Raw genomic sequence first — 16,572 nt, forward strand, 5'->3', positions numbered from 1 at the left:
GTGTTTATATTTTGCGTGTGTCTTGCTCTCTGTATGGGTCTCCGTACCAGAACAGAGATAACTGATCACGCTGGAAAGTTACTCTCAATGCTAGTCCAGTTTTGGCCACTTATTTTCTATTTGATCGACATAACCCGCTTACATACAGTTATTCCAGATATGCAGATAAAGATTTATTTGGCCATATAGAGCCAGATATAACTGGATTATCTGGATTTTCTTTATATCAACCAGATAAAGTTGTATCTGGCCCAGATATGGATGGCAAAAAAATTAGCCAGATAAAATTTTATATGGGCCATATTAAAGTTTATCTGGATTTTCTTTATATCAACCAGATAAAGTTTTATCTGGCCTAGATATGGATGCAAAAAAATTTAACCAGATCAAATTTTATATGAGCCATATGAAACTTTATTTTATATCAAGTTATATCTGCCCAAATTTTTTATCTGGCCAGATATAAATTCCAGATCTGGAGCAGATCTGGCCCAGATTAAAATTCCAGATCTGGGCCAGATCTGGAATTTTATATCTGGCCCAGATCTGGGATTCCGGTAAGGGAAGATTGCAGGAAAAAGTCAAACATATGAGAAAACACTTAGTCGAATGTTGGAAATAAAAAATAGTTGAATATTATTTGTTTTCTTCAAAAATTGTTACATTTTATAAGAGAAAGTCAAGAAAAAAACAGGGTCAGCCGAAAGAATCGAAATTTTACTGTGAAAAAGTTAACTATTATGCACGTTATTTACAATATAATGTTTCAAACGTGACTTGGTATTATAATTGAATAAATAAATATACCAACCATATATGCCCTGTAACATCCGGGCCAGCTTGAAGTAAAACACTTTGTTGGGAAGTGGTCCTATGAATTGAGGAATGGCGCTGTTCAATGCTCATAATTAGTGTTCTAGAACCAAAAATCAGAAAATACACCATTTTGGATCACACTGATCATGCATCAGTTAAAACGTTAGGACCCTCATTTAAAAGGAAGATATTGTTTCTATGGTTGATCTTCAAGGATACCATGCATCTACAGGTGTTTGTGAGGATAAAACGTTGAACTCGATATTTCCTGTGAATATTTTGATAGAACTGTATTCATTGCTGACGACAAGAAATGAATAAATATTTTCATATCTGCATAACTCCATTCAATTATTGTTTGCTTTAATCATAAGAATGTTTTGTGGGTTCAAAGGACCACTTTCAACATCAATATTACTGAATAATAGACTCGTTTGCGCCTTGACCGTTATCCCGTCTACCAAATTGACTGGCTCGAAAACTTACACTCTTAAAATTGTTGGGCAAATTGTTGCCCAACCTGGGCAATTATTTACACAACCGTTGGGTCCGTATGCCTCCTGGTTGATATTGGGCAAAAAAGTGCCCAACTAAGTTGGTTAATGATTTTGCCCAGCAAACGGTTAAATAAATACCCAACACCTTTGCCCAACACCTTTGCCCAACGCCTTTACCCAACAATGTTGGTCAGCGATTTGCCCAATGGTTGTGTAAAACCTTTTACCAATGGATTTTTCTTTACCCAATGATTCTTGCCCAACAGCTAGTTAAAAATAATAGTGGTTGGTTAACTAATACAATACCAACATTGGATTGTAACATTTTTCATACAACTGGGTTTATTTAATAGGTTATAAAGCTTAAACAGAGAATGATAAAGAACAAACAAGTAATACATGTTTTTATACTTTTATTTTTTCTGGTCTTAGCCGACTTCAGATTGTTCCTCCAGTATGAATTCTCACAGCATTCAGTGCTTGACTTCTATTTAGCTAGTTAAATGATCTGTGACTTCCATCCAAAGCAATAATTTCATAAACTCACAATGGGGATAAACACATATCAACAATATTAAAGCTGAAAATATTAGCTATCCATATTTTGCCATTGTTTATTATATTCAGTTCTTGAAATGTGTTGACCACAGAAGACCTCCTGTATGTTGACATCAACTACATCACTGATAATTTCCAACATATAGTCAATTGCAGCTAACCAGTTTATGTTTTAAACAAGGACACACAAACCGAAAAATATTGATACACCATTGTATCTGCAATTGCTTTAACAAGGAGCCAAGGCATATTTTGCTAACATTTTGATTGTGCTTAGATGATTGATGAACTGTAAAATTTAAACATCTTTTCAAACAAAAGCCAAATGGTTACACATCCCACATTGATTCTACATACTAGAAATAAAAGCAGCCTCAAGATCACAATTATAAGTGATCATAGGGACACTGCTGGCACCTGATCTGTTAAACACAGAAAATTAAATGTTTGTTTGATATACCAACCCTGCCTCAACCTTTCACAACTGTATACAATAACAAATCTACCCCCCCCCCAAAAAAAAAAAAACATATTTTTTGTAGGTACAGTTTGCCAAGGCAAACAGTTACTATTTCCCTTTAATATGTAAATATATATGAAACCAAAGCAACCTTAAAATGTAAACATGTCAGGTTAATACCGAGAAACCATTTGAAAAGTTTGTTGCAAGACACTGTGACCCTTAAACACTTCTGTTTGCTACGAAAGCTCCAAAGGCACTCAGTGAATGACTTTTGATAAAACCAAGTTCATATACCTCAGCATGGAAAAACTCCCAAACCCCCTTACATTGAGTTTGGAAGTTAATGTCCAACACATAATGACTTTAAAACAAATAGTCTACTGCCGGTAGGAGTGAGGACTGCATTATTGGATGTCTCTCAATTATCACAAAAAAATGCTGAGGGGAACCTTTGCTCTCTCCTAAGTCACCGACTGCAAATTAAAGAAAATAAACTCCTCGAGTTGCAAATAAAATGTAACAAAAACAGGTGGATAGACAGAGTTTTAAGACTTCTGCACAATGCTATGATACTGTGGACCAGTATAATTAAAAGAAAAAACAGGTCAGGAAAGTCAACATAGTTATCTTGACAAGGTTTTCAAAGTGTAACGCCCACCCCATTAATGTCAAATGACCTTTCCCTTGCACTATCAAGTACCGGATCACTTCATTATTATGACCAGGGTTTACATACCGACGATGAAATTTATTGAACCTTCCCCCATTTCATCACTAGTGTAATTAAAAAAAATTGCCCTGGTGGCTTCTAATGAGCTCTGACCTCTACTATAATCAATGGGATTCTTGTACTCATGTTGGCAAACCTATATGCATCACATATGAGATTCATCTAACTTTCACTTTTTAAGTTAGCATATTCACAAGGTTTTAAGTGTTTGGCCCTTGTTAACCTCAAATGACCTTTGACCACTAGCACAATACGTAGCATTCTTCTGCTCACTATAAACAACAACACACCAAGTTTATGAGGTTAAACAAACTTTCAGCTGAGCTGGTATGAACCAAAAGGTGTACCACCAAAAGAATACCAAAAAATATATATAATTAATGATTTTGCTTACTGGCTGATCGTCTATGAATGCTTGAAGGCAACTAGTCACCGTAGTAGATCCGCTTTTCTTTGCCCGTCCTCGAAAAAGCAATGGCAACAGAAAGAAAGCTAAGTTCTTCTTTTCATCTGTAAAAGAGATTAAGGCAAGAAATGAGAATGCTTGCAGGTATAAACGACAAAAACATTAATAAGGCACACTATAGTCTGACCATAAAAAACTTCAAGGACAGGATAAAATTCAAGGGATCTACACCGCCCTAAATGTGCTCCACAACTTTATGCTCATACACATTAATAACAGCAACATGAAAGTTAATGTGGCATGTGTACTCATAGGGGACCTACACATTTGTATTAGAAGACTTAATTACCTACCCTACACACTAATTTCAAGCCAAATTTTATAACATTTTGAAGGAAAAAAATGAAAAAGCCCATAGTATGTGCTAACCTTTCATTGACACAGTCGTACTAAAATCTGAATACAATTGTCCAAAGATTTTTGGAAAAATCAACTTCTAGACGTTTTAACATGTTTAATCTTCCTGCTCATAAAACATCTTGAGAAGAGTACACAACACAACAAGCTAATTTCTTTTCCTCAGCATTGGAAAAGTATACACATAAGGAATCCATCTCATTGGCCATTTTCAAGTTTGTGCTTATCGACAGTAGAATTAATCCAAATATTATATTCAATTGAGCATTAATGAGTAAACAAGGCTAATAATGAGGTTTTCAGTCATTACTCCTGCTGACAAAAAAACACTTCACTTGTTGAGAAATCAACAGGAATTATTCAAACCCTATGTGGAACCTACAAACAACACTGATACATGTCCAAGTGACTGTCATTGAGTTAATATTATAACAGGGCTGGGTCTCACTTCGACCACACACAAACCCGAACGCGACTACAAATAAAATAGTAGCCAATTAATAATATTGAGTGCAATGTTTGGAGAAAGTTTGCAGAAAGGTTCAGAAGCCACCATTTGACATTAACCAGCTGATTTGGTCCTTTCAGATCAGTTGATTTTGATAGATTTTTAAAAAGTAACAAACCACCAAAAACATATTTTGAAGGTTAATCCAAATATTGACCCATCTTTACAGACATACTGGAAAGAGAAACTATATTGTCATGGCATAAGCTCTGAATGAAGCTAGCTATGAATTCACAGGCCATGACTATACAATAAATTTGGCTTACCATCAGTCAGTGCATCCAACGTCTTCTCTAAATGCAAAAAGTTCGGCCAGTTTGGGATGATCGCCTGTATAGCACAAAATGTCCATTGTCAAATATCCCACTCTGTTGTATAATTTGTTGGCAGTTGGTTTTTGTAGTAATTCGAAGTCCTGTTCTACCTGTAGGAAAGAGAAAAATATGAAAACAGCATTATAGGCCTATATAGCGCTGATGTTCTATGCTATACTTATATTATTATAGCCTATAACTCATTAAATGCCAGGCCTAACTTAGGCTACTTTGAAGTTTGAAAAACCCTCGAAGTTCGGCACCCCTAACGAATGCATAATTTCACCATGGCACAAATACAATAGGATCAATTTGACGAAACCTATGAAGCGACTTTTTTTCTAACGAGAATGTTTCTTCTGCCATCGATAGTATCATTTTAAAAGAATTGTGAACAGATACAATTCTGGAGCATTTTAGTGCTAAAGTGTTCGAACTTCGAAGGGTCCATTATTTTACTACTGTATGTACGTACTACTACTAGCATTAACAACGTACGTGTAAGTCTAACATTAGGCCTAAGTTATGACAGGCTAGGTCTAACGTTAAGCTAATATTCATGTGGTCATTTGCCGTATAAAACTTAAAAGAAAAAAAGGAGTACAATTTATCATTTACAACGAAAATGTGCTACAATGAAACCTTGTCTAGCCAAGATATAGGCTAGAGAGACCTGGTGCATACGCATAGCTTACCGTAAGTTGACAAGGATCTGCATTACACTGCAGGCGTTCGCAACGTTAATACAATGTGAGTAACTTAGGCCTAGTTACACACTTGCGGATTCGCATGTGGCGCCTGTCAATCGCTTCACTACAAGCTAGCCTAACGTAATACAACTATGCTGGAAATACAATTAGTATCAGTAGCCTTTACGTATGCCTGGTATAGCCTACATGTAGCACCGAGAGAACGAACGATCATTCGATACCACTGATATGTAGAGATCGCAGTGTTCGATGCACACACCAAGCAGAATATTGTTTTTCTTTACGCTCACCTTCAAATGTAGCACATAACTCTGGCATTTCCCACCTCTTGAGTACTGCGCTAACAAATTCGTCAGCCGTTGTGTAAGTTATAACACGTTCACTATATACGATCTACTCATGATGCATGCACATCGCGCAGAGTGCCAGTATAGTAATGGCGCAAAAATGCTGGGTTTTTGCACAACATTGGGCAAATCAAGCTTGTTTGCCCAACAGAAAGTAACAATAAACTACATCTTAATTTTTGCACAACAAAGTTTACCCATATCAGTTGTGTAATTTCTTTTACTCAGTTGTTGGTTAATATTTACTCATATTGGGCAATGCTTTGTTTGCCCAACCAGTTTTGCCCAACAGTTTTTAGAGTGTATTCACCAATGGAATGAAACACTTTTCCTTAAAGGTTGTGAAGACTCGCGCAAAACGAAACGTCTAATGCCGGTAATCTGACCCAGTTTCGAATGAAGTGTGACAGAAGTGTTAGACACGTGCACCATCGATCCCAGAAAATACGCACACAGCTTGCAACCTTCGGTAATTAGACACTAGTGTACAGTCAGTACATACAGCTGCGGTCAATACCCACAGCACAGTGTATAAACGATACAGCGATGAACATCTCAGGTCCAGCTAAATATAACAAGGTATCACGTTTCATTACTGTCTGTATTTTGTAGCGACAAGCAGAAAACTTCACTTGCAAGCAAGAGAAAGTTAACTTTTTCAGAGTGCTGCACGCGGTTTGGGGCGAGTCTTCAATGCCTTTAAATTACAGGTAACTAAAAGTTTGGAAAATTTCACTTAATTTCAGTGTCTCGTATTTGATATGCATTGTTATAGTGTCCTTACATGTGACTCTGCAATTGTTGCTTTGCCACAACAGACCTATGAGGCTAACCATTATTCCAACAATAACTGATTGATAGGACTGGTGATAAAGCACAATATCAGCTAATGATTGGTCGGAAAAGTTACGACATCACCAAAGAAACCTTCACTTCGAGGTTACCAAAATCCATTCGTTGCAACGAAGTTATACCCGTCCTATAAGAAAGATGTTTATTCAATAGATTCCTCTGTATATGATCTACCCCAATAGAGAATCATATAATTCAAATGAAAAGTTTTGTAAATTAAGCCTTGATTATTTGCGTACCATATTCCAAACTTTAGACAGGAAAATCCAGACAAACTAGTGACCTAATCTAGTCGCGCAATTCACTCACGTATTGTAACCGATTCAAAGTTTTGCCGATGTTTTGTGAATAATTATTCCAGACTCGTAAACTCACGTCGTGAAGTTGATTTAAGTGTACCCATTCCACGAAAAGAATTCCGATTTCAATGGAACGGCTCTCGAATCTTGGATAACAAAAACACGAACCCAATGGAATGTAGCGTAAATCATAAGTGAGGTCAACATATGTTCCAAGCGTTGAAAGTAAAGTTAGGGCGTTTGAAAGGAAACCTCGTAACTAGACTTACATAAGTGTCACAGATCAATCAACAACAAAAATTAATCTGTTCAGCTTAAGCAACATGTTTCTGTGACGTCAATAAACTCATTCATGTTTCGACATTTTAAGATCCGTGGACATTCTCATTCTTCTGATTCCGTGTACCCCTTCTAACTTCCAAGCGATGATCATTATTGATGCTGACGTCACGAGCAATCTGATTGGCTGAAAACTCCGTAATTGAATCTGTTTGAGAAGAAAAATCGCAACCCCGAGCCAGATATCAGCCAATCAGAGCCAATGATTAAAATAACGTATATACTGTAAAAAGGGTTGTAGCCTATTCAGTGAATGCATTCAGACGTTTACTTAATGCATTTTCGAATGTTATACAAAAGGCAAATGCATTCTGAAATAAATCACTTTGATACAAGACCTAATCAAGAACACAAACAACAAAACCGAGGCCGATCATATTCAGCACAGTATACAACAAGGTAAGTAGAATGTCCTTCTTTATTTTTTCTTATGGTAAAGGTAGACATGCAATTTACAAACCAACAATAATACTTTTTTTTTCATGTTGCATCGCTGTCATTATACAGTTTAGCTTATAAAGTGCTAAATGCTAAACGCATTCTATGCATAATAAGTCTAACGGTGTGATGATTGATACTCCCTATAGCTGAGACATGTAGTATAAACTGATGGAGTAACGATATGAAATAATCCAAGATAAATCTTTTTGGTCGAAAATGTAAGCAAGCCGAAAATTAATGAAAACCTTTAAGTTCTTTCATTGGAATTCTGATACTCAGGTTAGACATATCCATGGTGTTAAATAAAATAGTTTATTCATATGATGAAGAAAACTATTTTGAGGTGAAATGAAAGCTTGTGGAATTTTTCAGCTGCTTTCTTGTGTTGAAAAAGCCATCGGATACTCCTACAATCTTGCTAAGAGATCGTTACAACTACTCAGCCAATATCGAAAACTGTATTCCACAACTTTATCGTGTTTGCATAATTTTTTATTATTAAAAACACCTGAGACGTTTTCGCTTAATTTCATCGTTCTTGATGAAATGTTGATGGCGTTTTGTTACAGATTAAGTGTCCATGTTTGGTGGTGTACGGTCAACTTCGCGTGTAACCTAACTGTGGTATACAAAAGCGATATGGCTGCAGTAATAGACACTTTCATTGTCTTCACTTAGCATTTTTTTTTTGCACAGGTTAAGTAAAATTTGACTTGATTTTCATGTCAAATAAGGACAGTAAAATATTTAAGTAAAATGTAATTCACTGCTGTTTTGTAAAGTTTTACATGATCAGCATGTAACGCAACTATGTAAAATTTTGCCAGCGATTTCTACATAGCACCTGTTCAGTTAGCTTGGTGTATCTTGTTCATTAATTCGATCACAACGGGAAGACACATTTAAGAGACAACAAGAAGGAATAACAACACAAATAATTCATAATATTTGATGAATTCAACTTTTTATTTCAACACTTAAGAGGGTATCCTGTGCATCTACAATCATGCATGAATAGTGAACTACAGCCATGATATTTTAATTTTTGTGTCCAGTTATGGATGACAGTTTGCATCAGATACATTAGGCGGCCGTAACCACATTGATATCATATTTTCAAATGGTTACGATTTTTCAGCAATGTAAATCCAACTTTCACCTATAATAAAAAAACTACAATAACAAAACATAAACAATAGGTTATAACAAAAACAGAAACAAAAATAACTATCTTTTAAAGGTGCATGCTTACGAAATTGTAAATGATTAACTTTTTTTTTGAGATGCATGTACAAAAGCATTTGGTCGACCAAGGAATTTTCACCAAATTACCTCAACGTGTAAAGATATTTGAAAGCTCCCAAAATTTAACATAATCAACTGTCTGATTGCAAAGTTTGTCAAAGATTCTTCTCTCCGCAGCATTAGCTAAAATTTCTTGCATAGATACGTAAAATGATCTGTTCATAGTTACTTTAGTTTCAATTACAAAACATCAACCAATGAATATTCCAAGAAACATAATCTTCTATGTCATGTGAGCTTTGCAACTTAAACATGCTGGTATATAATTTTTATACGAGCCCCCATGACCTTTGACATTTCATGATTGTAGTGAAATATTCTAAAGCTTTCAAACAATGCAGTCACTATTACCTCATAGGCGCAACACTTCAGTATATTTTGCACTTTGACATCTACATTTAATAACCAAATGGACAGTTCGTTTTTACACACACAAAAACAATTCTAGCAATCTTGTTAATAATCAACTTCAGCCACCGTAATATCCTTAAAACTTGACCTTCTATCTCAAGTATTCTGGAGTACATTGTGCCATATATCTTTATAGTAACAACCATTACGGAAAATGATCAAGGTGTCGTGCTTTGATTTATTTATATATATATATATATATATATATATATATATATATATATATATATATATATATATATATATATATATATATAAATATATATATATATATATATATATATATATATATATATATATATATATATAATATAACGAAAATCCACGTTTACTCCAAAAGAATATATTATTAGAGAAAACCAGAGAAATAAGATATGACTCATAATTGACAAATAAGGAGTAAGTTTTAGAAAATATATTGGAATTTTCGGTCTTGCTGACGAAGGTCCAATATATTTTCTAAAACTTACTCCTTATTTGTCAATTATGAGTCATATCTTATTTCTCTGGTTTTCTCTAATTATATATATATATATATATATATATATATATATATATATATGTTTATATAATTTGACAGAATAGATTCTTTGCTGAGGTAGCCTATATAATATCTGCGAAAAAAATAATGGGGAGATAGTTTGAAAAGTTTAAGGGTGAAGTACGTTTCTGTGCACCCCCCTCCCTCTCCCCCTCCCCCAACGACTGATGCTCTCCGCCAGCCAGTTGGGACAATTTCCTGCTGCTAATACTGGAAACCAATATCATAACCTTGATCTGATAGAAACATGATGTTCATACTGCTCGTACTGACAATACGAGTGGTATGAAGCGGGACATAATATTTACAGTATAGAAAAAGTTGTCCCATCTGGGTGACCGGGGCTGTGTTGAATCATTCAGTTGGATCAATTGCGTTAGTAAAAGAAGCGCCAAGAAATGAAACGATCAAGTTTTGTTTGTTTCGTGTATATATATATACCCATTATTCCGTTAGAGTAAAAGTCACAATTTCAGATATCAGCCAATCAGAGCCAATGATTAAATTAACGTATTTACTGTAAACAAATATCGTGGCTACCTTATTTTTAATGGCGATTGCGCAAATAACAACAAGACATTTTTTTATGCTACCAGATAGAATTATATAATGCTAACAAGAAAACAGGTAATATATTTAACAATTTTGGTAACCTGATTCAACACAATTTAGCATAGAGAAATATTCTCCTGCTAATTGTCAGATGACTTCAGGCCAATTCTATACACCAGTTCCATACTAGCAAGACTACTATTTAATATAAAATTGAACAATTTGCACAAAATGCAGTGGTATGAGATTATTTTCACTTCTGTTCTTATGGGACGGTATATTTTTCGACTCGATATGTTTATTCAACTTTAGGTATCTATTTTGGGTTATTTTTTATAAAAAGCAATTTATGATGTTGTTTTGAAAACTTATCGTAATATCTCGTTTCTGCTTATTAAAAGAAAGAAGGGGAAAAACGTATTATGAAATCCTACGCTCACAATAACAACTACACATCAGTAATTCCATTCATATCAAATATTTGTGCAAGAAACTTATTCAACCTTTGTCATCAGCTCAAGGGCGGCGGAAGCACTTTTAATCTGGGGGGGCACCGACATCAAAGGGCACTTTGCAGAAATTTGATTGGACAGATGCAGCCTTATTTTAGTACCCTTTATAACTCTTATTTTATTATCATTTTTGCGTAACACATCACTCCATCAACGCCCCCCCCCCCACCCGCAAGGAAAATATGCATACTAGCACTGCAATATCCAATGTGCAAATTGGGAAACAAGGAAAAAGTTTTCTTTTGAGACAAAATGAGGTGAAATCATGCTAGTTGCTAATGTAGGAATCTTCCAAATTAGAGTTTAGTTCTTGTTAATATCTAACAATTGTTTTCCCATTCGCAATAGCTTTGAGTTTGACCCACAGAAATTAATTAAAAAGTCAGCGGCGTAGCCTGGATTTGCAAGGTTGTATGCACGACTATCTGAGCGGAGCGCCACCATCGGTTGGCGCGGAGCGTGCAAGAAAGTTTTTGGTTTTACAAACCCCTCAGATGGCCGGAAACGGCCTTCCCGAGTGTTCATTCTGGTTCCCTGGCCTCCTGCTAACTTGAGACACCTCAATTTTTATGTAGAAAAAAGGGCACATTTTTAACCTGAGGAAAAGTGGGGGGGCACGTACCCCCTGTGCCCCCCGGTTCCGCCGCCCTTGCATCAGCTCCTGGGAAGAGCACAATGAACCAACAATGAACCCACGCTTGTATATTAATAGCCAAGGAATTCCATTGTCGCAGAAAGCATCGGCAGCATCAAAGCGAGCTGCACCTCCGCTCGAGTATCGAAACTATAGTCTGTAGCGACAAAATAACACGATCGAGTAGACTGTGCACGTAGTTGCAGATCCCTCCCCAAAATCTAAACGTAAACAAAGTTTCAACTGACGTGTTTGGAAAGATGTTCAATACAAAACCCCCCAAAATTATACAAGATTGGTAAGATCGTTCTCTAGGATGCATTTTGGTACTTAAACAAAGTATGCAGGATGAAGTATTGGGAAGATACAATGCTTAAAAATGCTCACTCCAACTGTCTGCAATTGCATACACTGCTATGCTAAGGGTTAGATCACTACCATATTATAGCATTAGTTAGGTCTATTAGTATCACCAATCCACATCAGCCTTGGCCTACTTGCTACCTGCTAAAATGGCAAACCAGTAATTATAAATTGCATTACATGAATACGTTTACTTAAAAAAAAATGGTATCAGCGTTACGATAGGCCAATGCTCAAGGCCATTTTAAAATGTACTGCCTAGATAGGCTAAGTAAGGCCTACTACGTAAAAAGGACTAGAAGGATACACTTAGTTAGGATTAGGCTTAACTGAACTTACGAATAGAATACACTAAGGAACAGTATTAATCCTCTGTCCGTCCGTGATTCTCTGACAATTATGAGTTGAATATGACAAACAGCATCTAGCCTATAATATAACTTAATGTATAAATTGAACGTTAGGTCTACGTAACGCAAGGGAATAAAAATCATTCGTCTACCCAATTTAGTCGTGAGTCTAGAAGCATTTCTCAGTATTGTCACGTTCACTTACAGAGTAACTAATCTTACCTTTGAATTTTTCAATCAATTAAACTTTCCAGGCCCCAGTCCTTTAACATGATTGTCCATGCCATTGTAGCTCGAGTGGTCGCGAACTGTATGTGGCTTGCGCGTGTATGGCCATGGATTACTAGTATATTTAGTAAAGATAAATGACTTTAATTGACAGACTGGTACAAGTTAGGTTGCATTATCTAACTCTGCATCTGTTGATTAACGCTTTGGCAAAAGTAACCTGTAATCATATAAAATGACTAAGTGGACTTTTACTATAATTTTCGGCAATACTCAATCGCATGCATACGCATACTTTTACTGAATGTTGTGTAATACTTACAAAATGCCACGTATTTTTTACAACCCGTGATTTACATAACATTATCTTACAAAAATTTTTCTGTGTGTTCTTTGATAGTCAAATTGCTAAAGCTAAAATACATACAATAAAAGAAAGAAAATAATTGTTTCTTTTAATCATGACGCACTTTCATGAATTATTCCACCCCCTCGAACTGTAATATTTAACGCATTCGCAATAGGTTAGAGAATTTTTATCCTTGCTTCGACTGTATCGACGGAAGACCGTTACAAGCATAGATCTCATTCTGGCGGAATTAGATCAAAGCATCGAGGAAATCACTTAGTTAAAACTTTACCACAAAGCAAAGACCAAAGAGATCATCATAAAATTTGACTTTTAAAATGAACATCTCCTGGAGTTACTTTAGTTACCCTTATACCATACTAATTTAATCTATTTCCAATCAGGTTGAAGCAAAGTCAACTCAAAGTAATTGAACATTAATACAGGTGCATGACCTAAGTTGTGGCGACTCTCATGCTAAACTACCTTTCTCTTGTCCATTTGAACATCTACAGTAGAAAGAGAAGACAACATGAGTGAGCAACGCGATGGTGGGTGGTCGGACACGAAACCTACAGGGCCAGAACAGCAGGCCCTCGCCGACAAGGTGCGATTTTGAAGAGTTTGTTTCATATTCATGATGCAATTACAATACATATATAGATAATTGAATATCTACCCCATCATCATTACTCCAAAGAACATTCAAATTGTGGTCCATACAGTGCATACTTGTTACCACAAAGTTTCGGTAGTTATGCTACTCGAGTTGATGCCGCATCGGAGTTTTAACATTCAATTCACACAGAAGGTAGTTTCATTTACGTAATATACGAGTTATATATTCCGTCTCTTGTGTTGCTTCTGTACAAACTGTTGTCACACGGGTACTACAAAGGTGGTAGACTATTGTAAAGGAACAATCCGCTTCCACATTCCAGAAACGTTTGATAAATTGATAATCGGAATCAACCAATATCAGAATCTCTGAACTCCTGACCGTCATGAAATAACCGTGTAGTTGCTGATCCTATATAAACGTTTAACACTTGAAATATTAACGGAGTGTCTCTTATTACTTGTAGGTTAAAGGAGATGTTGAAAAAGCGGCCAATAGAATCTTTTCAGAGTACAAAGCGGTACTTTACCGCTTTCAGGTTGTTCAGGGAATGAACTATATAATCAAGGTAAGATCGTGTTGCATGTACCATCAATTTGATCATAATCATTTTTTGTTAAATTAAAGCATGGTATAAAGTAACAGTTTCATACGGAAACTGTATACCATTGTATCTATCTCGTTTAGGTCAATAGCTGACGAGTACTTTGTGAAAGAATCGTATCTGCAGTACAAATTAAAACTATATTATCTCCGGTAGATTCCTAGGTCTTATAAAAAAACTTTACGGAAACCACGTTTTTTTTTAGCTAAGTCAGCCATGCGTAACCTTTAGTATTGTTTGAATGCGGCGATTCCCTGCACTATACCATTAAAAAAAAACTACTCTGCATTGTACTGTATGTCGCATTTTCACCTGGTTGCTTTTGGAAATACTATCTTGCAAATAGTTGCCGTCACGTAGGTGCCGCACTTGTAAATTGCTTCAAGAGTAGGCAGTGATCGTATTCAGAAATCCTGAAACAGCAATCGGGGTGAGCGTCATTTCCTAAGCGATCAAGGACCAAATCCGGATACGAAAATTGTGTTGTTTCAGATACTTCCTTTGTTATTAAAGGCAATAGGTTTCTAGACAAATAAGAATATACTAATACCGTTGACGAAACTGTTTACGTTTGTCATTTTATAAATGCTCAAATGGAACTTATAGTCAACAGATTACTGTTTGTAGACAACAAACTAATATGCAGATAGTTCTAAGGTCAGTAAAAACAGCATTCCTATATCCTTAAAGTATATAATCAATTTAGTCAACATAAATAAGAGATGATTAATAACTTCCATATCATCTGAGTTTTCTTTTTCAAAACGTTGTGTTTTTTAGGTACACGTCGAGGCGCCTACGTACGTGCACGTAAAACTTTTCCAAGACCTAAACGGCGGAGTGAAGTACGAAGGTTTCCAGGATCATAAGACCGAAGAAGATCCTATCATTATCTTCTAGACGCCTGGCTTTGACCGTTGTCTTTGCTTAAGATTTGAATCATTCTGGAATTAAAAATTAATCTGTAAAGTAAAAAAAATCAAGATTTTCCATTCATAATTCGCTTATAAATTTTGTAAGCAACTTCACAAGACAACTTAACTGGAACTAGTGAAAATGGGATTATGTAGCTACAATGGGTAGTCCTGGCTATATTTCTACATCCAATGGACAGTTCATATGAGACAAGGACAGCTTTGGATGAAACAAACTGAGATATCATCATTTTTAAGAAAGATGACGGGATGGGAGGGGAAGGATAGGATAGTAGGAGGTAAGAGAAAAGGGAGAAAGATGCATTTTGTTGGGGGGGGGGCGGGGATTTCAGAAGGAAGGAAAGGGAAGGGCATAAGCGACCAACATCACACCCTTTTATTATATGTCTTCCAACCAAGACCCATTAAATGATTAAGCGTTTCTCCCGGTGGTGTGGGGGTGAGGGGTGGGTGAGAGAGTTCGGGACCAACTAGCTTCTTACTCAGACCGTCTTCAGTGCCAGAAAACATCAGCATTTTTAATAATTACAGTTGCACATTTGCACACTTGGAATGTCCGATTATGACTTGCAGGCTTCAAAAGGGCAATAGAACGTCTCAATACAACGGATAAACACCTTTCATAACATATGTCACGTCTTAATATTTTCCTTATTAACTGGAATATTCGAGCCAGTGTGCATCTATGAAAATACTATCTATACTATGGTATCTACTTGTAGAAATGAAAGGAAGGTGTAGCTCTTGCAATGTAAAAAATACCATTAACGAGAAAGAAAGGGGCAAAACATAAACGTTAACGGCAGGGGTACAACAACGTACACTTCTGGAGGGCTTTAGAAAACAGGTGGGTTTAGCTCGCCTCTCTCCCCCACCCTCCCCGAAATAATCCTAGTGTTCAGTATATAAATATATAACACGTACACGGTTAAAGGTCTACTGACTAAGCAAAGCGAGAACTTCAAGATGCCGTGATGAAGAAAACAAAAGATTATCCATATAGTGTCAAGTATAATTTCAAACACTGTTTCCCCATTTAGTCTAAAACGAATTATTGGTAGATATAGAGGAACACATACGATTTCCCTGTCCTTAATCTGCTAGTAGAATAATATTATGTAATATGTTAAAGTAAATTTGTGTGGAGATAATTTTCTTATATGTTCTCAGTTTTCATGAAAAAAAATTGTTTTTAAATTCTTAGTGATCCTTCAACAGATGATACAGTTGATACAAAACTGTATCAACCCGTACATATATGGTCAAATATCATTACAGATCAAGTAAGAACAAAACAATTGTAGGGAAGTTTCTTACCAGTCAGGAACAGTAGAAGAGCGAGACCTACAAAATTTGCCATTTCTGAAAGTTGAATTGTTAGCATCAGTAGGCCACCCTAACACAGAAAGGAAAGCAATGCCCTGTGACAAAGTCGTACCTATATGTATCAATATCAGTGGCGGTGGAACCGG

General features: G+C 36.0%; 1 protein-coding gene and 1 long non-coding RNA gene across 4 annotated transcripts; one reads left to right on the forward strand and one right to left on the reverse strand.

Moving 5' to 3' along the window:
• Window positions 1-1,374: 1,374 nt before the first annotated feature.
• Window positions 1,375-7,375, reverse strand: LOC139980759 (uncharacterized). 3 transcript variants are annotated; one of them, XR_011797678.1, is made up of 4 exons: window positions 5,710-7,375; window positions 4,662-4,819; window positions 3,459-3,574; window positions 1,375-2,807 (listed from the first exon to the last, which is right to left on the reverse strand). It is a non-coding gene; the product is annotated as an uncharacterized lncRNA (long non-coding RNA). The 3 variants fall into 3 exon arrangements; XR_011797680.1 differs by lacking the exon at window positions 5,710-7,375 and adding an exon at window positions 5,606-5,625; XR_011797677.1 differs by lacking the exon at window positions 5,710-7,375 and adding an exon at window positions 5,405-5,535.
• A 138-nt stretch (window positions 7,376-7,513) lies between these two features.
• Window positions 7,514-15,726, forward strand: LOC139980758 (leukocyte cysteine proteinase inhibitor 1-like). The gene is made up of 4 exons (XM_071992662.1): window positions 7,514-7,655; window positions 13,458-13,549; window positions 14,028-14,129; window positions 14,946-15,726. Exons 2-4 carry the CDS (start codon window positions 13,475-13,477, stop codon window positions 15,063-15,065), a joined length of 297 nt encoding a protein of 98 aa, XP_071848763.1. The 5' UTR covers window positions 7,514-7,655; window positions 13,458-13,474; the 3' UTR covers window positions 15,066-15,726.
• Window positions 15,727-16,572: the final 846 nt, after the last annotated feature.

The sequence above is a fragment of the Apostichopus japonicus genome, chromosome 15 (genome assembly GCF_037975245.1).
Source record: "Apostichopus japonicus isolate 1M-3 chromosome 15, ASM3797524v1, whole genome shotgun sequence".
In the NCBI taxonomy this organism is placed as follows: domain Eukaryota; kingdom Metazoa; phylum Echinodermata; class Holothuroidea; order Aspidochirotida; family Stichopodidae; genus Apostichopus; species Apostichopus japonicus.